Source organism: Opisthocomus hoazin, chromosome 4, assembly GCF_030867145.1.
Source record: "Opisthocomus hoazin isolate bOpiHoa1 chromosome 4, bOpiHoa1.hap1, whole genome shotgun sequence".
Lineage (NCBI taxonomy): Eukaryota > Metazoa > Chordata > Aves > Opisthocomiformes > Opisthocomidae > Opisthocomus > Opisthocomus hoazin.
Genome location: NC_134417.1, coordinates 38358482 through 38381986, shown reverse-complemented (window position 1 = coordinate 38381986; position 23505 = coordinate 38358482). Strand labels below are relative to the sequence as shown.

At 40.5% G+C, this 23505-nt stretch overlaps 1 protein-coding gene across 3 annotated transcripts in view; it reads right to left on the bottom strand.

Moving 5' to 3' along the window:
- Nucleotides 1-23505, bottom strand: part of AMPH (amphiphysin) — a 125231-nt gene that overhangs the window by 64821 nt on the left and 36905 nt on the right. For all 3 annotated transcript variants that reach the window (XM_075418609.1, XM_075418607.1, XM_075418608.1), the window contains exon 2: nt 307-387. In XM_075418609.1, the coding sequence (XP_075274724.1) occupies nt 307-387 (81 nt within the window). The remainder of the gene's footprint in view (nt 1-306; nt 388-23505) is intronic.

The window sequence follows — 23505 nt, the reverse complement described above, 5'->3', positions numbered from 1 at the left end:
AAATCTGCGTTTAGTCGGGGTCGGGTTCTGTTCTCCATTACGCTGTTGAAAATGTGCTGTCTCTCTGCTGATCCCAAGCGGTTCTAGCATGACAGTGTTCTATATGATTACAATATGTCCTTTTATTATGAGAGCATTTCTTAGCCCTCTGCATGCAAAAACACAACTGTTCTGTTTGAAAATAGCAGAACAAAATCCAACATCCCCCTCTCCAATAAAATCTTTTTACTTTTACCCTGTAACACTTTCTTCAAAATCAGCAAGTTCAAATAAGACAAAATTAAAGAAACTGAGAAAGTAACTGACCTCTTGCCGTTTGAAATTTTGAACGTATTCTTCAAACTGTTCATCTTTTGTTTCATCTGCTTTTCCCAGTTTTTGAAGTACCTATATTGAAAATAAAAAGAAAAGGAATAATTTAATATTTATGTCACAAAACAAAAACGCTGCTACTTTCAACACTTCTGTTCTTGCAGTTAGGCTTCAATGGCATTTTATTTTTGGGGGTGTTGCATGCGCTACTGTTTCTGAAGTTCACAAAGGAAACCATTTTGTCAAAATAAAAAAAGGATAAAAGCAGGAGTATGGTGTGTGTATGTGTGTGTGGAAATATACTTGAAAGCATGGAGTCCCTGGGGGGTATGTTTGGTTTTTTTTTTAATGAAGTACCTTTTCTTTTAGCAAAGAATCCCAGGGTTTCAAAGCACGGAAAAATGAGAGAAGTTTGCTGGCACGGCAAGTTGTCCTTCCATTCACACAGAGAAAGGAAAAAGATAATCAATTTTCACTAGGTTTTTCTTCTGTTTATGGCTCATTACATCGAATGGTATTAACATTACCCTTATGTGTATGATTTTCTACATTAAGTCATAGAGAATAAAGAACTGCAAGGCTGCATGGGAAGTTGTTACAGCTGATACTTATTTAAAACTTCTGTTGGTGTTAATATTTGCTCCCCTCATTAATTCAAAAGTGGGTTGTCATCCACCAGATAACAAATACACTGCCATATGTCAGCAGCAAGGGCTATTCATGTGACAGTAATCTCAAAAGTAATTTGACACAGCTGCACTTTACACTGTATTTAACTACAATAAGTGCATTCTATTATTAAATCCCGGCACTATCCATTCATTTTAATATTGAAGACTCCTACGTAGCTGCTAATGGGCTTCACTCCTCTTGTCAAGCAACGCCCTAATCCTTATGGAGTATTTGTATGCTGGATGAACCATCTCACACAGTGATGTTCAGATTGATCTCCCATGACAAATTGACCAAATGTTCCATTTTCACAGGAAAAAAACCAAAACAAATGAAAAAAACCCCACAAAATAATAACAGTAGCAATTAACTGATACTGTGAATAAACATATAAACATCACCACCTATTCTTCTCAAAAACAAAGACTGTGTACAGCTCTAGTCCTGCCACGCTGTCTCTCCGACTGCCTGCCTCTCCCAACCCCAGCCAGCCCCACACCATAAAACCAGGCTGCACAGAGGGGCGGCGAGCATTGCCACAGTGGAAACTGGGGGTCGAGATGATCATGAAGGGGATATACCACTACCTGTGGACCTGGCATGTGGAACTTCAAGGCAGTTTTGATGTATTTACAGCAGAAAGACAGAAAGAACGACATCAGAGAGGAAAAAAGGACAGAGACCAGCATTATTCTGCCGAGAGCTATGCTTCAGCTTTTCATTTCCCTTGCTCATTTGGGCATTTTGAGCTGCTTTTAAGCCTGCTGACTAGTCCCAAAGACCTCATACACTCTCATCACCAACCTCTTCATAAAAGACTAAAAAGTATCACAGATGGTTTTACAGAGGAATCATTTAATTTAACATTTCGAATCATCACAGGTCTTCACACTGCTCCTTGTCACCAACGAGCCAAACAGTCTGCCCCCGGCTGCAGCATGACTTTGATCCACACCAGGCGGCTCTCTGAAAATCCATTACCCTTTTCGAAGAGGTGGCTGCCAGGTAAGCCTCCTGGCCACAGCGATACGTTCAAATCATGTTCACAGGAACAAGTAGCAGGCACGTTAACTGTAGTCTGAGCGACTCATAACATAGGTAACAAACAATGACAAGTAAGGTTGTCACCATAAACTCTTTTCTCTTTCCCAAAATATCAATGGCACACATCCATGCCTCCATATGTGCACTCAGGCCCACTAGCACAAGTCTCAGAAGGGAGCAACCTACCTCTCACAGAACCTGCCTCCCATGGCTCGGGATTTTTATATCCTATCTCCAACTTTCAATTTCTCTACAGGTATTTAAGCTGAACTGAGACTAAAATGCAGTGTTAGAACTTTGCCTCTGCAAACTCCAACCCTAATCTTAATCCAGGGTTACATTAAATAATCGCTAATAACATAGTTTCTCAATTTTCCTAATCCTAACCAACATAGTTTCTCAATTTTCTCAATCCTAACCAATACCAGAACTACAGATACGTCACACAGTTGGAACTAGAAGTTCCAAGCCACAGGCTTGGCATCAGCTAAAGACACTTGCCCTCATGGAAGTCATGCAGCCCATGCCACACACACAGATAACTGAGGTTCACTTACTCTTTTCCTAAATGCAATCCTAATCCCATCACTACAATTCTATATAAACACAGCTGAGCAGACTGTGGCTAGAATAAATTATTCCTCACAGGTCTCTTTAGATACCATCCAAATAGCCCCACAGACCACTGAACGTGTAGCTCAGCCTTTTATAACCAACCTAACTATAACCACAACTCTACCACTGGTAGTCTAAACAGAGAGGTGACCAGACTGAAGGTAAGTCTTAGAAACTGATCTACCTTTCAGCACTTCCTTGTGCACTTCTGTCTCAAAGCAGAAGTCTCTTGCCAACAGAAGTCTATAGCTTGCAGTTTATTTTTGCTCAGTTTGGTCACCACCTTAGGGTGGCTTTGGGGTCGGGTTAAAGACAGATGAAGGCTGGTCTACACTACACATGGGTTCCTTTAACTCCAAACTCTCTTATGGACAGGCTGAAATATATTTTAGACACATTGTTCATCTTGTTACGTAGTACCTGGGTCAAGATCAGAGTCACAGCCTGATTTAGGGGTAAGGTTAGGAAAAGGCCAGTAGACAGCCTACCAGCATTAGGTTTAGATACCGGTCGAGAGCAAATAGACTTAAACCACCCAGGTTACTGGAAAGCTTCTGATGGCCCTTAAAGCTAAAATGAAGGCTGTGCTCACGAGCAGCAAGTTCCTAACCTCCCCCTTAAGCCTCAGTTCAACCACCTTTCTAGAGAAGGATTAGATTTATTAACAGGAATAGCTCGGTTTATTGGTGGCCCCTGAGGACAGGAGAAAGACAGATGGACAATGTTTTACAAAAGCCTTGGAGTACCCTACAACATGCCAAAGAAAGGAGATCTGAACGGATAAGCAGCTAATATTTTATTTTAGGTCCATGTGATAGGTAAACTATATTGTGGATTTGGATTCAGGCATTAGAAGAAGAAAGAGCAGAGAAACCAAACCTACCCCACTTCATATAATTAGACCAAAACAGCTACCAGTATGTTTTCTCTTAAAATGCCATAAAAAGACAAAACAAAACAAAAACCAAAACAGACACAGAATTTGAAACAGCTGCTTTATTTTTTTCTTAACTGTGGTCTCCAAATGTGATATTGTACAATTTACTTAACGTACTGAATACTTTAAGGATCTAAAATGAATATCAGTGTTGACCCAGCACGTTGCTAGGAATATATGAGCTAAATAATTAAGTCAAATTAGCATTGAGAATGAAGTAAAAGCTAAATTTGATCTGATGGTAAACTTAGATGGTGTCAAGTGAATACATGTAGAGAGGAATTGTCTGGCAATGTGGTACCGAGATAAATAAATGACAGATTCTACACAAACACATAAAATTTGAGTAAAGACATCAAGCATGTCTGATATAATTCATAAATGTCATCAAGAGTACAGGTCTAGATATAAAATGCAAGAATATTTCCATTTGGGGATATTGCATCTTCAGTAAACCTTTTGGAAGAAATAAGACTAAACAGTTCCCCTTCAGTCTTCCACGTGCCTTCATTTACCAAACAATACATTTCAGCTCTGTGAGGAGAAGTAATTTGCTGATCTTGAATTAAAATGATCAATTTTACAATGACTATGATGTAAATGTTGTTAAGTATCTGCAACATGCCAAAGAAAGGAAACTAATGTAATAGAAAAAGTTACAGATGAACTCAATTATATTGGAAACTCATCTGGTGGCAAGGATGGCAGTGTTGTAACACACAGTTTCTAACACCATACTCATCTACAGCCTGTAAAAGAAATACTAGGGTTGCATGACTAATATGTGCAGCTTTCCAAAGGCATTTCAAGATGGTACTTCTGGGTAGAAATTGTTTAAAATGAAAGCAGATCATTCAGGAGAAATCAAGAGTTAACCACGTGCAAAACATCATATGGATTTCAGCAAATGCTCACAAAACTGAAAAAATTATTTGATCAATACAAAATAGAAGGTTTGAAAGAAGCTTCTTATGATGCACAAGAATGCTTATCTGAGGTGAAAAAAAAGAAACATAATGGGATCAGTTTGAAGGAAACAAGACCGTATTTCAACTTGCCCAACTACAAAATAGTACATGACAACTCATACGGCAAACACATGCTGACCCCAAGCCTACCACAGCCTGACAGTAATTTCAAGCAGACAAAAAACTCCACCCCACCAAGCATCAGCCCCAAACCAACCCTCTCCCTGTCAAAAATCCCACACAGGGATCTCCAAGTTTAAAAAGACAACATTTATCACGCAATGGGATGCTATACGAAGCATCCAACACTACAACACCATAAAAAAGTCTCAAATTACAAAAGTTAAGCATGATCCATAAGACCCAGCTGGTATTTGAGAAGCGTAGAAACAAAGTTTAAGAAAACCTATTTGTTCCAGAAATGAAAGCTAGCTTGGAAGATGGCATATCAAAGTATGAAGCCTGAAACAGAACTAATTGCAAAACCTATCCACTCATTCTCACTCAAGCGTGACAGCAGGGTGCTAAACAGAAGAACCAGAACAAATACTCAAGACTCAGTGAAGCCACATGAGATTCCTGCCTCCTCACCGTCAGCACATGGATCGCTGAAGTGACCAGAGGCAGAATGGATGCTACTCGGTTGCTCCCCGGTAGAGAGGGGCAGGAAGAGAAGGTGAACCACATTACAAATATGCCAGTGTAAAGCTCATGGAACTAAATGTTTAGTCCAGCTAATAAACAGACTCCTCTCCAGAGAGGTAACATTCATATCTAACTGCTCAAGATCTACCTTGGTGGCATTTAAAAACTAAAAAAAACTTTTCTTTTATCATGAAGTCAAAGTCTACAGTCTTATCCTGCTTCCATTTCAGTCCAGCACTGAAATCTCAAAATATGGTCAGAAAAAGAAGATGGGCAGAGAGGTATTTTTCAATATTGTCACATGGTAGGATTAGAAGATGCACAAGGTATTTCATAAAAATTAGATGGAATATTGTAATTAGAAAAATAATAAATAAAAGATTCTTTAAAAACTTGTTACATTTTTCTCCAGTGCTGTTCTGTGTTTTCTCTGTTTTTTGGGAGTTTTCTTTGAGCAAGGACATAATTGTATATAAGCAATAGATATTTTTAAAAATATAAATTCCAAGAACTTTTTAGTATTGTATTAATTGCTGCAGAAAGTAATTTACATAGAATATGACTTAAAGTCTCAGGGTACATGTGGAAAACAATTCTTATTATCATAGGCAGGGAAAGTGAATCATGGGGTAAACCAGGTGGGTTTTGTTTGGGGTTTTTTGCTCGACGAAATTCCATTTGAGAGCACTGGAGTAGGTTTCTGACTAAACAGAGCAAAAGATCATCACTTGTTGGCTTTCATGCTAATATGTTAGGCAGCTGAACACCTTAGGGAGAAAAACCCTAGTATTTAACACTTTCTTTTTAGGATTAAAGCCTTGGCTTTCCAAACAAACTCAATTTTTTGTCCTAGCCAGAAACCATACCATATTAAACATTATCAGGATTTTGTAAAGTAAGTAGATCAGCAACCAGAGCATACCCAATAAGCATAAATTACTCTTTCATCACAAAGTTACGGTACACGTCTGAAACTGCACAGTGTATTGCTCAGTTTCAATCCTGCTATAAATATTTTGATCCCAACATAGCTCCAGTGCAACAGGCTCAATCACTTCTCTTTTCCAAGAGGCTGACGGAATTTCCTACTATCCACGCTACACAGCCGTACACTTTCCAAGAACTGAGGCTTGCCTTCGTACTGCTGCTGCTGCTCTTCCACCATTGCGTTCCCGCAGTAACAACAGCTGACAGTGACAAATGTTTGCCCAAGCCTCTGTTCTCATTAATATCTGCTGGAGGGTTGTGCAAAAAAAATCCCTTTGTCATTGGCAGACTCTCAAAAGCCTGAAAACGTGTTTAAAACTGAACACCGAGCATTTTACTGAGGGCTATAGAAAATGCAGAAAGACACTACAGTAAAGCTCTTCACTGATAAGCAATCGGTTTGTGCGGTGCTCACGGCAGCCGAGTCAAGAATGGTGATGCTCTATCCTTGTCCAGTCTCAAGACAACCCACTGGTGCATAAAACAGAGATGATAATTTAAGAAAACACACTTTAAATCATTAATGAGCAAACAATGATCCTCCAACCCAGAACACACAACAATTGTTATTTTTAAAGAAAGAATTGCCGTGGAGCTGGCCAATAAATTTACAAGAGCTCAATCAGACAGAGAAAGAAGCAGAAGGCTTGCAAGAAACACCTATGCTCTCACTCTTCTCTGACCAGTCTCTCTTCTTCCTCATCTTCCGCGGCATCTACAGTCTGCATTGTTTTTGTTACCGAACTCAAAAAATGATTAAACTTAGCTCAGGTTTCCAGACCAACGACAGGTGACCTGTAGCTATCACTCCTTTTTTCTGTGCACACTTGCACTACTAATGATTTATTCAGCAAATTACAGCCAAACTTCAGTGTAAGAGAAGACCTAAATGGGAGGCTGGGGAACAAACAGCAGTACAATAACAGAGATATAAGATACATTGCGTGACAGTGGCCACAATACCACCATTGACAGTTGCATTTCATTGCTGTAGTTTGACACAGCGGATCATACACTAGGAGAAAGGCCATCACAGTAAACTGCCATTTAGGAATGTACCATTTAGCGGAGCACTGCAACTCCGCAAGTGCTACCCTAGTATATGACAGAGGCAATATCTGCTGTACAGCGTCACAAAGCAAAAATGCAGTTCGGGATATGAGTTGTCTAATACATGAAATACGGCCCAAGCAAGGGAAGAGGGCAGCTGCTAGGTACCAGACACTCTCCAGTATGGAAAAACATAAACACGGCTCTACAGGTCAGACTAATTGTCCACATGCTATACCAACCTCTCTCCAACCTCCCCAAAAGAAGATGCCCAGGGAAGATACATGACAAGCATGCAGTGACACTCCTATAGAACTCTCTCCCAACCCCTAACAAACTGCACTTCAATGAATGCCTGATGTGGTCTCTCTATATTTTACAGCCCTGAAGGATTTTTCTTATTGATGGACTGTCCTGCTGCTTGTGAAGCTCTGATAAGGTATTTGCTGTTTCAAGAAGCATGCAGGTTCACTTTTCTCACGGCTGCTTTTCTTTTGTTAGTTTTTTGTCAGCTTTTGCTTGCTGGTGCTTTGAGTATTGTAAAATATCATGATGCATGGGAACAGTTTGCTAACAAATGAGTACTGAATAATATCCAGATAAGCATAAAACACTATGATAAGGTATGTTCTCTTAATCAAAATTGAAAGAGGGAAATGTGGCCTTTCTACGCAGCCTAAATGACAAATGTGAACATTGTGCTATGAGAGATGACTGTAATGAACTTTCTGTGAATTGCAGAATCTAATTGTACATCATTCCCCAGATAATGCAAAAATGCTCTAGAGAGATTCACAAAATAAACAAGATTACGATTCTGCTCAGAATGAAGCCACAGACTTCTACATTAGTCCTCGGTCATTTGGTTAAAACCAGAAAGTACTCTACAGAGAGCGCCGACTTGCACACTGCAGTGCACCACAACGCACAGACCGTTACCCAGCCTGTTCTTTGCAACATTCAACAAATTAGGTCTACTGGAAGTACTCACTCTCGCAAAATTTAATGCAATCTACGGCTATCGTTCTGCGTAAGTGTGGTCCTACGAGGTCCAGCAGTAAAACTTCGCTGCACAGTGGGAATTTCAGGAGACTGAAGGATGAGCTTTGAAGGTTGCAAGGCCTCATTTTGCTGGTGAGAAGGGAAGGGATACTAACAGCTATGACAATGTACTGCTAGGGACTTCTGCTTGTCTCTTAGGACCTTCACAGGGTTTTTAATGCTGTGGGGTTCTCCGACACAGTAAGGCAGCTCTTCAGATACTCTCTGTATGTGTTCTGAAAGGTGCTTATCCCCAGTGGATGTGAAAGCCTGGCACAGCTTAAAAAAACTTCCATGTACTTTAAAAAATAAACTAAGGAGAGGCAAGCTGTTAGACAAGCTTTCTCCAGTCTGTTCTGTGTAACTAGCTTGTATAAGAGAGGATGGCATCCAGGTAGAGATGTTGGAATGGTGCATGACAAGTGATTTTCATGGGATGTAGCTTAAAGAGGAAAACAAAATGGAAAGAAACAACATAGACCAAGCTTAGATGTTGAGGAAAAAAAAGTGAGATATCACAGAAAGAATTAAGAGGGACAAAAACCTTAAGGAGAGAATAGGAACCAAGCTAAAAGTAAAGAACCAACTTTGAGAAACCGTGGATTTGATTCATTTGCCTTCCTATAGGCATCTCAGATGGCACAGGATCTCAAACATCTCTGTGCAGGTGGCAAACATGACACAGGACCTGTGGAAGTGTGTTCTGGAATAGCAGCTTGAGGGGAGGCAGGATACAACTCAAGCAGCCTATGCGTGGGCAGCTGAATTGAGCTATTACTATCACAGCAATGTCTACAATCCTCAAACTTTTGAGATTCTTTTACCTCACAAAATCTCTTTATGCAATAATTGTTCCCTCCTTGCTCATTTTACCATTGGAGAAACAAGGTACAGCAAAGGCAAGTCACTTCTACGCCAGGTTCAGAGGCAGTTAATCACAAGCAGGGTACCAAATCTGATTATTCTAGACTAGCATCTTAACCTCTGGGCTATCCTCCTGTGAAAAGAAGATTCACAGTACAGGAATTTGCTGTGTTCTGATTATCTGCATCAGAGCTATACAGAAGAGGAGGAGTGAAACAAAAGGCATCTTAAAGAACTGGAAGGACAATCTGTTTGCCCTTCTCTGGCTATTGTTGCTCTCACATTTCTTGAAAAGATTGATCACTACTTTTGTTGAACAAGAGCTAAATTTAACTGCCTGCACAATTAGCAATAATATCCTTGGCTGAACTTCTGTGTCCTTTACTGTATCCCAAACAAACCAAAAAGTTACTCCACTGAATCAATCAAAAATCCCATCAGTTGCTTATGCTTAACTTACTCATCTAGCTGAAAAGTACCTGGATATTGCTGTAGTAGTGACCAGAGCATCTCAAACTTGTAGAAACTGGCTGAGTATCCAGGCTTGCTTACACTCTCACCGCTTTTTATTTCCCTCTTTCTTACCAGTGCCTCCAATTTCCTACTCCCTTTTGGTTTGTCCTCTACACTTTTGGTTGAGCACAGCCCTTAATACTGCTCCCTTCAAAAAATAACAACAATGGAAGAAATATGGTATTTTCTGCCCTGATAACATTTCATTTTGTTCATATGACAAATTCATTTACCCCATCTTCTATTCACTTTCAGCCCTATTTTGGCTGCGAGATTTTCAAAGTAGAGACCATCTTACTCTTTACCCATGTACAGCAGCAAAGACAAGGGGACCATCACCTCGATTTGCTTGAAGATCCTACCAAAAAGCCATGATCAATAATAATTTCTCTTCTGATGTTTACATTCACCCAGTGACCAGCCAGTTCTTTTGCTGTCTGTTTTCTTGCTATTCCCAGTCCTTACGAACTAGGAAAAAAAGGCTAAAGCAGCCATTTGAAAAACTTCTTTCACTATATTTTCAATGCATAAAAGTTGCATAGAACTAACTGTAACATAATTACCATTCACATAATTAATTAAATTTTAATTAGATTTGAATAATTATAAAATATTTAGTAGATTGCCTATATAGCACTTTCTTCAGAACTAACTTCTGAGATCTTGTAAACAGAACATTAAAATGAAGTACAAAGGCATTTAGCACAAAAATCTTTTAAGCTGGAAGAAGCCACAATGCAATAAACAAATCTGTCTCCTCTACAGAAGGCCACTAAAGCTCATCTTTGCACAAGGAACCTAATACAATTTATCCTACCAAAGTCCTCAACAGTGATACCTGACAGGCAATCTGTTATCTCTCAATGAATCAAGTTTTTCCAGGGCCAAGAAGAGAAATATCAAATATAAAATTGTAATTTATCTATGGCTACCATTGTTTCTCTTTCTTAATTAAAGATTGAAATTCTACCTGGAGAAAGACAATTTTGTCCTTTACAAACTTTCTCTCTGGATTTATCACAGCAAGTATGTAATGACCTCCCTGTCTCCTGGGAGACAAACAAAAAAAATAATCAAGCAAAATCTTTTCGGTCACAAGGCCAAAATAAAGATCACATTCAATATAACAGACCTGGAAATGAAAATGCACATGCATTCTCCTACTGTCTGGTTCCACAGGATATATACAGCAGACTCTTGTTTACTTTATTTAGCTCTGATGATATGCTTTCAGTGGATCAAAGAACTTACAGAAAGCAGGCTTTCACTTCAAGTAGTGATGCTTTTCAGGCTATTGCCCCTTATATTCACAATGCGATACCTGATTTTCTATGTCTAGTTCTGAGATGCAGTGATAGCATTTCCTATTAGTCTTCATGAAACTCAAACTGAACCAATTTATAATAGGAGAAATGGATTTACGCACTAAGTAGATAAAGAATGTTAGTGGTAAAATATAATATCCCATCAGCAGAAGGATATGAATTTGGTAAGTCTCATTTGGTAACAATATAGGTATCTCTAGGTTACTTTGCATCACAAAAGGCAGACAAAAGCTAATTTACAAATGAAAGTAATTTCTTCAAGGTGGGGAAGAACCAGATAAAACCTTTCAAAACAAACAAACAGAATTGCTGGGGAGAAAAAAGCTGGTTTAAAAGAGATACTTTGATTTGATATAATATATATTACTAATGGTTGCCTGTGAGATTATAATCAATATGCTTAGACCCAAAATTACAGTTACATCAGTAGCCGTGCAGAGATGATAACAGAGACAAGAGTTCAGCCACTCCTGACATGGGTAATTTATAGAGCTCACACATTTCTCCTTGCAAAACCTCAAAGAGTTAGCAGGTGAATTTACTTTCCTTCCACTTCACCATTACATCTACAAGACCGGCTACTAGTGTTTTGGTGTTTTATCAGTTTGGCTTCTAAATTGATCCATCTGCTCGAAGTAGCAATACAGACGCCTAATCTTGACTGCCTCCTCCAGTCCGAGTGTTGACATTTCCACAGATACTCTTACTCTTGGGAAAGGTGTCAGCGGAGGCTGGAAAGAGATGCCTAGATTTGGTCCAGCATGTACTGAGCTGCGGATGCTGCCCACCCTGAGGCTCCCTCACATGCAGCAAGTACGGGATTTCTCTCTGCAGACTCAGGGCAATCTTCAGTACAGGACTGATAGTGGAGCCCTGGGGAAAGAAAAGCAGAAGCTTCCAGGGAGGCTTGATTTCTTGCCAACAGAATATTTCACCACCTGTTAAGATAGTCTCATGGCATGCCACACATAGCAATGCAGAACAGGAAGATGACTTTGTCTAGTACTTTGCAAAACATTTTCCAGATTGATATTAATCTGTGGAGGAATTTACTGTTTCTTCATTGATCATTAATATATTGCATGCTAAATACCAATGATGTGCCTGACATAGCAACACTTGCTGATGAAGTACTCTTCACCTTTGGGATGTTCCAGACCCCTCTTCTCATCCAGAGGAAGACAGTGACACTGATATAATGCTTCCAGGTGAATTCACTCCTCTCTAGATCTAATGATAAATAAGGTTGTTTCCAAAAAATGTGGAAATTATCTCCCAACAGTGTGAAAAATTAGATAGAGCATCTACACTTGGTTCAACTAATCTAACAACTCAAGAAATCTTTGAAGCCCCCCAGGTCTGTCTTTCCTTTTTAAAATATTTTTTTCAGAAATTTATCAATCCACAAGAGATTTATTTCAGATTTACTGGAAGAATTTGTGAAGGCATAATCTTGTAACAATCACAAATTCCCCAAGCCCAGCTCTATAAAGGACTAATTAAACCAGCATAATATGGCTAATATTATGTACTAGTCAGATATTTCTGAAGAAAGCTACCAGTTTTCCTTTTCCTCGCCTTTTAGAATTATTCAGCATTTTTGCATTACTGAAGGTCAAACAGCACCTCACGACATTAAATTAGTCCAACACTGCTCAGCTAAAATAGCATATTTCTACTTTTCACACAAAGTGCTGCTGAGGATAAGCCTGCCTGTTCTCCGGAGATCACGTGCATCATTTCTTCATGCTCATCCCTGGTCATGGCCTTTCAGTTCTTGAAAACATTATTTAGAAGTTATTTCAAAAGCTAGGAAAAACCAACCGCGTTCACGCAGACACCCAAGGCAGGGGCAACAACACAAACCACACAGGACTTTAGGAAGGTAGATGAAAGGTAAAAAGCTCTGAACGGAAGCTAAGGTCAGGAAGGGCCACGGGCAGTGGCAGTGTCCGTGCACCAGCTTTGCCACCCAGATTTTGCATGGGATGCTGCAGGCAAACAGGGCTTCATCCTCTTCCATAGACAGGGCCTGGGGACGAGACTCCAGAATTCGCGCTTTGTGGACACAGCTCAGAGCTGCTGAACATGGGAACAGATGCGGTGCTGCTCAGGTCAGCAGCGTGCAGAGCACAGGTAGGGACCCGGCTCCTCAGGCAAGTCCCTTCTTTGCCGAGCAGACAGCAGCCCTGTTCTACTCAGCATGCTTCTGTAAAAACAACACATTTCAGAGCTCTCTAACAGTCACAGTTTCCAGGCAAAAAGGTGTTTGGAAAAGCAGCCTATCTGCCGATGCTGGAAAAAAAACTGGCATGCAAGCACTGCTTTATTGTGAGAGATGCCGTGTTCTTCTGGGGTCGCTGCTCATCTGGAGTCACCTTCTGACACCTTTCCACGGCCCTGACTCAGACAAACACCAAGCCAGAGAAACGTACCACAGCGAGAGCAAGATTAACAAGGAGAGAGAACTCAGGATCTGGACAAAGGACGTTTTCAATACAGAAAGAGGTTTAAGACAGGTAAGAAAAAATATCACAGACCCTGCAAGTGTAAGGAAATGCAGAAAACAGCCCTTCCAGAATGGAGACAAAACAGAATAACAGCGCAATGCTGTGGCCACTTGACCCGTTAGCGTAGTCCCCAAGGCATGCTGGAGAAACAGCAGCCGCAAAGACAAGTTAGAGTGACCTTCATCAGCAAGTCCTGGGCTCTGAGGCCACTCCAACGATTCAGAAGCAAATTGTTTCCACTGAGGCTGAAGCCACGCTTCAGTGAACTGCTCAACAGAAATCTTCAGCGCACGTAAGATGGAAGAAACTTCTCCCACAGGAAGCAGGCACAGGCTAGCTACTGATGAAAATCACTGCGAAGACGGTACACAGCTGACTTAAGCTGGTACAACTGGAGGGAAGAGGACACTAAGTTAACAGCCCTTCACACCTTAAGCATCACGGAACAGCACGGGACAGTGGCAAACAACTCTAGACTTTCTTTTGAAGATCAGCTGTGCTGTGTCCTGCATCCAGGGACAAAGATGGAAAAAATTATCACCATTCTCCTTAAAATAACTTTTAAAAATACTATTTATTTAAATAAATTGGAAGACTGATATCATTCCTGCCTTCAGTCTACTCTTCTCTACGCTGAGCAAACACCATGACTTCAACCTTCCCTCGTAGTCAAGCTTCCCAACGCTCAACTATTCTCTTGGCTTTTCTCTAGACTTTCTCCAGCTTGTATGTAATTTTCTTCTCTAGCAATAATATGTCTAAATTAGAGTTTCCTTAAATTACTTCAGGTCCTTGAATTCCCTTTGATTTTCCCATCTTCTCAGCAGCTTTGAAAATCAGTCATATGTAGGAAAATAACTAGAAAAACACTTGATGTATTTCAAAATCAGTGGTAGAAAGCAATGTGTTAAGCACTGAAAATCAACTTACCTGTGAAAATGGATCTGCAAATTGCATCGGATATGAAAAAGCAGCAATGGAGATTAAACTACAACAATTTGATATTCAGGGCTAAATCCTATCAAAAAACCACTTTCCACATCTCTCATCAAAAAGATATCCATTCCTCAGCATCTCGCTACATTCGGAGCTCCAATGTACAGTCATTCTAAATACTCCTATTCACCATGCTCACCACAGTAGATGACTATCTCCTCAGCACCTCTCACAATCACTCTGGGATTGGATTATAACACCTCCACTTGTAGGGGGAGGAAACTGAGGCACAGAATCGATTCAGCAGCTGGGCCAGCCTGTAAGTAATCATGCAGCTTCCCAAAAGAAAAGCTCTAAACTGAACAAGTAGATGATGTGCATCAGTACCATGCCTATACAATCATCCTTCAACAACTACTGAGCATCACAAAGAACTAAAAATGCATGTATAACAGAATACAAGTATATAAAAAGGTCCACATCTCGATTATTTCACTCAGGTAATTAGATTTGTGGATCTGAATGTGTGAGAAAGATGAGCAGGATTAGTTTCTCTATCACTCCCAAAAATACAGTGATACATATGGCAATGATTCCTTAATATTGTCTATCATATCTACTCAAGCTGTCATATTTCTTGTAGCAAAACGTTAAAAGTTAAAGATACTGGTGCAAAAAATAAGTAAATCAAAGCTTACTGGGAATATTTCCGACAGTGTAAAGCCTGATTTTAGTTTTTTACTTTATATCAAATGCAGTCCCTGAAATTTTCAGCTGTGTAAAATAGCTTCTGCAAGCAAGTAATTTCTTAACAAAGACATTTTTAAAGTGATTTTGATTATACGCTTTCATAAAGAATGCCTTTCACATAATGAACCATAATGGCTTTAAAAGGCAAGCAGAATTGTAGGCATTTATAAATATAAATTTAACCTTTGGCAGCTACTAACAGAAATGCACCACAGTCACAATATTTTGTTCATTTGTATGAATATAAAGCAGTTTTTCTAGGAATACAGAAGTATTTGTCACTCACAGGTACTGAAGGATGTTAGACAGGAGTACTCTAGGAAACACATAACGTTCTTAGGTGCTTTTTTTATTTAAATACATAGACACATAGTTTCCAACTAACAAAGATCACTCCATGCATTGCAATAGCACAGAAGCTTATTTAATGAAATAACTAAAGTTGCAGGGATAAATTGTCTGTCCAGGGATGTTTATCTAAAGTATCTTCAGGATTCCCTTGAGTGAGCAAGATCATAGCTTTAATGATGTAAATTCCTTCCAAGCCAATGGGATTAATCCTGTAGGGGGAACTATACTGTGGTGTTTAGGTCCTGGTCCACATGTAGCAGAATCAAAGCCCACCAGTCTCACTGGAGGGCTTCTGGAAAAATCCACCTGACACCAAGGACTTTCTAGCATTTACACTCAGGGTGAATATTCTCATTACCAGATGCCTTACACTGTTGCAAGATAGCAGGAAAACAAAACCGAGGACTTCAAGTACTGCAACGAAAATTGATACAAACAACAACTCTATAGAAAAGGAAGGCAATTTCCTTCTAACACCTGCAGAATATAGACTGAAAGCAAATCAGACGTGTGACATAACTCTACAGTAACATGGAAGTGATCCACACTTGTGACTGTTTTACCTGCCTGTAATGTGCACAAAGCTCTCCAGTTTGCTCCCTAGAATGTGTTTGGACTCCCTGATCTCCAGAGGTCCCCTTCAGCTTGGATGGAAGCATCATCCTTTATAACCAAATGATTGCTGTCTTTACCTGATATTTCACTCTGTTGACTATATGCTATGAAGCAAGGTATCAAGGCAATTCGTGAGAAGTTTGATGAAATGTTTTTTAAATGTCAAGGTGAAGACTGCTACCAAGTCAGTCTCATTTTTATCTGAAATATCTATACGACACCCAACTTAGGGCAGCAAAACATCAGATCAGCCAGCTCTCTGCTCAATGGCAGGAGGTATTGATGGCTAGCTGTCGAGGTACGCAGAAGAAAGGATGGCTACAAAAACGATGAAGAGGAAGGAGATGTACCCTGCTTCATGGTGTGCAAATCCCTTTTCTGCACATGATTCCGAATTATTATAATACAGGAGAGGAGTATTACAGAAATCCTCGTGATCCAACGTACCTATGAAGAAGTACTTCAGTCTGCCTCAGCACCTCCCTGTTGCTGAATTCCACCTCCCTGCTCCTTTTCACAAGGTGATTAGGATGGTACTTAAAGGGAGAAGCTCCCAGAAAGACTATGGTTTCCAGGGAAATAGATTATTATTTTCAGAATCCTCTTATCTACTACAACAGTAACAAAATACTCTAACAGAATGATTTAACGCATTCCACAGCAAAAACGCCCATAATAGCTGACATCAAGTAGTTGTGGAAAGTCAATACTTCACTTCTTTTATAATTTATCCCAGAGTATTAGACTACACGCTATAAGATGCAGTCTATTAAATTTTGCCCAATGCTTATCTCTGCAATGACAGTGAGATTGCTGATAGAGCTAAAATAACTGCAGTTCTCTGTGGGGACTATGGGAGGAAAAAAAAGAAGAATGATACCTACATCTATGAACGTGTAGAAACAAAAGTCTTTCCAGGCCTCCCAAACCACCAGTCAATGGGATCCCGGCGTATCCTTTGTCCGATCCTGTTTCTGGGGAGAAAAGGCCCTCCAGGTATTCGCAGTGATCCACTTGCTTGCTCTGCAGGCAGTTTATATCACAGAATCACAGCATGGTCGGGGTTGGAAGGGACCTCTGTGGGTCATCTAGTCCAACCCTCCTGCCGAAGCAGGGTCACCTACAGCAGGCCGCACAGGACCCCGTCCAGGCGGGTCTTCAATATCTCCAGAGAAGGAGACTCCACAGCCTCCCTGGGCAGCCTGTGCCAGTGCTCCGTCACCCTCAGAGGGAAGAAGTTCTTCCTCATGTTCAGCTGGAACTTCCTCAGCTTCAGTTTGTGCCCATTGCCCCTTGTCCTGTCACTGGGCACCACTGAAAAGAGCCTGGCCCCATCCTCCCAACACCCACCCTTAACTGTCAGGACAGCTTTTTACCCATGAGGGAAAAGGTACCAAGTCATTAGTGTTGTAGTTAGGTGGGACTTTCCCAAATTAATGAACTCCTGCCTTGTTCACAAAATGCAGCTGTTGCAGCAGTACTGTGGCACCCAGTTTCCTTCTAAATAAGCAGCATTTGCTGCCTTTCACAGAATCACGGAAGGGTCAGGGTTGGAAGGGACCTCTGTGGGTCATCTAGTCCAACCCCCTGCTGAAGCAGGGTCACCTACAGCAGGCTGCACAGTACCTTGTCCAGGCGGGTCTTGAATATCTCCAGAGAAGGAGACTCCACAACCTCCCTGGGCAGCCTGTTCCAGTGCTCCGTCACCCTCAGAGGGAAGAAGTTCTCCCTCATGTTCAGACGGAACTTCCTGTGCCTCAGTTTGTGCCCAAACGAAGCAAAGGCTTTGTCTTTTCTCCTCAGAAAAACGACAGGTACTTTAGACAGCTAAATATTTGCATATAATGGGGCCATTACACTGATGTCCTGTCGCAGGTAAACAGTCAACTTCTACACTTTACTGTAAGTCCTTATTCTAGAGCGAGCTACTAATATCGCTGCTGCTCTGACCTTGCATGTGGGATAATCACAAGCCTATAAACCTGCAAGGGCTGCAGGGAATGAGGCATCCATGGGTAAGTCTGCCCAAGGGTATATATATACATACATATACACAGCCATACGTATACATAAAGCATATACACATGTACACACGCACATACATATATGTATGCGTGTTTGTCCAGCCACGTATACATACACACCCCCAACACCTGCATATATACTCTGCAGTACACTCTGGCCTCAAACAGGCATTCAACCCACGTACTAGAGTTAATCCAAGTGAAAAAACCTGGAAACGTGTGGAGTGCCAGGTCCTCAACACCTACTGTTCTGATCTAGAGATAAGCCGTTATGGGTTCGCACTCTTTGCTAGTGTAGACACAGCCCACGTGTGCTGGCCTTATCCTGGATGGGAGAGTTTGGGGGCCAATCTCTGCTTCAGGTGGGCACATCTGGGTGGTCTGGCATAACTCAACCCCAGCTTACATAGCACCTCTGCTACGACTAGATGGCATAGCCCCACTCAAGCCTCAGGTACTCCAGGAATGTCTTATTTTGGAGTTTTGGTTTTTTTTTTTTTTTTTTTAAAAGCATTAAGAAATCACCAATTAGCATGGATCATATACCCATAATTATGCTGTTCATCTGTTTTCAAAGATTCTGTTGAAGACTTTTTTTACTCATCCTTTATGTTACAACTGATATGAAATAGTTTAAATAAAAATATATCAAAATGGCTTAATTTAATTACAAAATAATTGAAATCTTAACACTACTTTTTCAAGTCTTCTTGAAATATATAATTTCTAAAAAAACCCACTAATATATACATAAGGTGCAAGTCAATGTACTAAATTGAGGAAATCAATTTGAATCTGTCTATATCTGTCATGTTTATCAGACTCCCTTTTACAATGCGAAGAACTCCATTGGTACTGAAATCTGAACCACGACATTAAGGAAATGTAACATCATCAAGTACCACACACAAACCTCTTCTGACTCCATTAATATATTACCATGCTGTGGGAAAATGAAGCATGAAAAGCTTTATTTAATACACATTATAAACTCAAGGAATCAGCTGTTAGTGAGTGTAATTTTACAGATGTAACATCCTAATTCTTCATAACAATCCCAGGACTAGGAGACAGAAACCTTAAATTGACTTATGACGTATCCTATTGCGATCTAAACTACAAACACACATGATAACCTGATGCCTGTTTTAGATTTCATGTCACGCTGAGTGATAAAACTTTAGGACGAGACTTTCATTATCAGCACTCCTGGTTTATTCATGCCCCTTTTATTTCAATTTATACATGACTCATGCTGATTTAATCCATGTGATGCTCTGCACTGCTATGAATCCTGCAGACCTGCAGGTAAATTGATGAAAATAAGAGCATGTGATTATGTGAGGTATTCCCAAACTGTGGCACAGTGCTCAGGCAAAGAAAGTTGACAAGATGCAACCTAACGGAAAGGTTGCCCTGCATAATGATGCTGCTCCTCTGAGGGTAGTTCTTGCCAAGCTATCCACATCCTCCTCTTTATGAAGACCAAAGGCTCTACATGAAAAGTTCATAATAAGTAAAGTAATAACAGGACAGAGGAGTTATTCTTAGGTTTGGACCTTTTTACAATCTTTACCCTATTTTTTTTTTTTTTTCTTTGGGAGATGAATTTTATGCAACAGATATATACCAAGATTGAAAACCGCAATGGAAATCCTGGATGCTGCAAGAAATCAGATTAGTTTTTCAGTAGATGCCATTGTTTCCTCAAATTTAAATTAATCCCAGCACCTCAGCAGGTTGCTAGGAGGCCATCAGAGATGCTGTATTTTTATAAGAGTAGTGAAGCTAAACCTTGTTATAGTCACAGGTATTGATCACGGCATATTTTTCACAGAAGTATGAATAGAACAGTTTAAGTTGTTATGTTCTACCTTTCTTAACTTTCTCCTTCATTTCCAACATGCCCTCAGCTGTTGTCAGCATTGCTATGGGCTGTGAGACATTTGCCACATCCTTCAGAAGGAAGCTGCGTTTCAGCAGTGCCAGAAATGGTTTCTGCGTAAAACACTGCGGTCCTTACGGACGATGAAACAATATAAATGCAAAGATGTGTGATTAATGTAAGACTGTGTGATTAAGTGCAAGTCAGTGTGATTAACAGAGCTACAACATACAAGTCCTCTGCTTTCTCTTTCCATAATTAACTTCATTGATTCTAAATCTGCTCTAAATTACAATGACACTATTTAAAGCAAGGTTTTCAGATTCAAAGTACTATGTCAGTACAGCACTTCTCATTCTAACCTTCAGCTATTTACTATTTTGTTTCAGAATAAAATGCATCTGTGAATGCCTGAACATCTCTCAGTGTCACGGTGGCAGAGTCCCAGGGAAATCACTGAGCATGGATTACAACACTGGTCTAAATATAAATGTTTCAGGGATTTCAGGGTCATGTTTAGGTAAGAGAAAAATAGACAGTTTTACCATCGCGATACAAGACTCCATATGAGTATGGAAAAGGAAGGTTTTTCATTATCAGATATGAAAGCGGTATTTGAAAGCATATGAAATCTATTAAAAATTCAGACCAGATGAAGAATTTCTCAACCCCTAGAGAAAGATGGGGAATAATCCAGCTTGGGTGTTCCGAAATCAAGTAAATAGACATGTACTGCTCAAAGCAGTATCCTTCTCAAAACGAGTTGCCCTTAACATGAGTCCAGTTTTGTCACCCAAAAAGCTATTCTCTCTTACAACCACCTTCCTACATTCACCAGGCTCTCCATAAGGTGGGAACGCACTGGCGGTTCACTAAAAGGTTACATCGCTGCTGCAGGCAATGCCAAGAACCACTCTGGGCTCCGTGTTCACATGGTGTAAGTCAGAGTCAGCTCTGCCACACACAGATCGCTGCAGGCTCACAGCCTTATTAAGGGCAACCAGAGACCCCCCCATCGCTGCCTGCTCCCCCTCGCCCTGCTGAGCGGGACTCCCTCCTCACAGCACCCACAGCTAACTATTAATAGCCCAAAACAAGTGAAAGAATCAGTGGAACAAACAGCAGAAATACAAAAGAGATCCCAAGAGCTGCTGCCTTTTCTGTTTCGTTTTTTCCCCTCTTTTTTATCTTTTTTTTTTTTCCTCTTCTTCAGTGCTGAACTCTTAGATGAAGAGCTCATGACTGTGCAGCTGCATAAAAATCACCGCAAGTAAGTCACATGCATTGAGAAACAGTGCAAGAAAAGAAGCGTGGAGATGAGAACAATTTCCTGCAGAATGCAGGACCCTGCATCCTAGAGAGCATTAAGCAGCCTCAAATAGATGAGGAATCACAGTAGGATTTTGCAATACCACAAGAATTTGCACTTCAGATGCAATACATGTGATCAGTGCAGTCTTTGTACTGCATTTGGGTTACTAAATGAAGCACTCGGCAGCCAGAGCACCTAAACTAAATTACAGGTCTCGGGTTCAGCCTGAGCCCTGTGCCCCAGAGGGGCTCTTTCTGTGGAGAAACGGCTCTCATGCTGTCCTACATGCCAGCCCGTGCTGGTCAGAAGCAGTTGGAAAGTGCTGGGTGCAACCACAGATATGCTGAATAACCCCTTGGAAACCTGCCAGGCTTGGGTCAGAGCAGATTTTCCCATCACTCCCACATCTCCTCTGGCCAGTAGACAGTGCATGTTCAACACTATTCTATGCTTAGGATTTCTTCTCTTCTTGACATATCCTTTCTCATCGGAGAAAAAAAAAATTGATAGTAGGGAGTCTGCCCATTTTATTAAAGAACAAAAAAAGGGAAAAAACCCTCAAATGGATATTGTTTAAACTGAAAGCACAAAAAAACAGCAAATCCATTTTTAGTATAGAGGGGACCCTGCAAAACTTCAGCTCCACATCATGACAACTTAGGAATTCATCACTATTAAATTGAAGGGGTATCAGAAGGGAATCAATCACGTAATCAAAGAGATTAAGAATAAGAATGCAACACCTAACTCTGTCGCCAGGATGATTTAGAGAATTTGAATTAGCCACAATGGAATTTACCCTGTTACCTTGTTCAGGACAAAAAGCCCAGGAGGTACGAGAGGGATTACTACGCAAGAGGAATGCAATGCATTTTCCATAAAATGACATAAAATGTATGGCTTTAACGTTACAGCATTTTACCCGTAAGCTTAAGAAATCTAATCTCTGCCCAAACCACCACGCAACCATTGCCAGATAATTTTAATGCCTTTTCTTTCTCCTCTGAGCAGATTTTACATTCCAATAAGATGCCAAGAGAGTAAAGATACCAACGGAAAGAGATGAGGACTGAAAGCTAATTAGACACTCATATAGCCACAGTTCAACGACCCTGAAGTTGAGCTGCATTAATAGATATCTAGAAATTATGGAAGTTATGGACTGAATAGCCTCATTTCTGGATAAACTGGAAGTATTTAATCTGTCCAAAAGTTGCAACATCTTTTGTCAGTTTCCTATGCCATGAGGTAAATTACTGTCAAAAGGATTTTTCTACCAGTTTCAATTCAGAATACACTGCAGCAAAACTTACCGTAGATAACCAGGCATGGAAAAAAAAAGTCTGCGAGCACAGATTTTAACAAGCACTAATCTGAATCCAACAGCACCATTTTAAACACTTCCTTCAAAAGCCCTGTTGAGAAACCTCCTTCCCTCTGCACCATATAATTCCAAATCACAAATCCAGAAACTCACAGCTTTCAAATAGCCGAAGAGCCTTAGCAATAGCTGGGATATGAAAGGTGATGAGTATTCAGCTCTTCAGAGTTGCCACTTTCTACCTTGTTTAACTTAGAGGAAATGTATATTCCTCAAGATAGTATATAGGCTCCGTGTTGGCAGAAAGTGTTGTATACTATGTGTAGCAAGCAACAGGGCAGCAGAACCTCTAGCTTGCCCCTTCTACACCGATAGTGCTGAGACTTCTCCCTAGCCTGCAGGTCCTAGATCTCCTTTTGTAGCCAAGAATTCTTCTTTCTCTTTTTGTGAAGTACTACAGAGTACCACAGCTCAAACATAAATATGCTGTCCGGTATCAAGCAAATCACAGGCCAAAAAAAAAAAAGCTTCCTCTGTCTCTGAAACACAAAGATAGGACAATTTTCGTTAAGTGAAGAGAGACATGATGGACACGGTGCTGTCCTGCAGTCCCAGCCTATACTGCTTCATTGCTGTGGGTTTTAACTTTCTCCTGTGGGACCCAGAGAGTCTGATCTTCGTAGGCTGCACAAAGAGGCCATTACATTGACATCTCCAAATTTTAACTGGAATTTGCGGTGAGAGCTGAGCAATTCAAGGATGAAATTCTTCTGAGAACAACTTATCTGCTCAGTGAACCGCCTTCATACAGTTTAGTAGTCTACACTA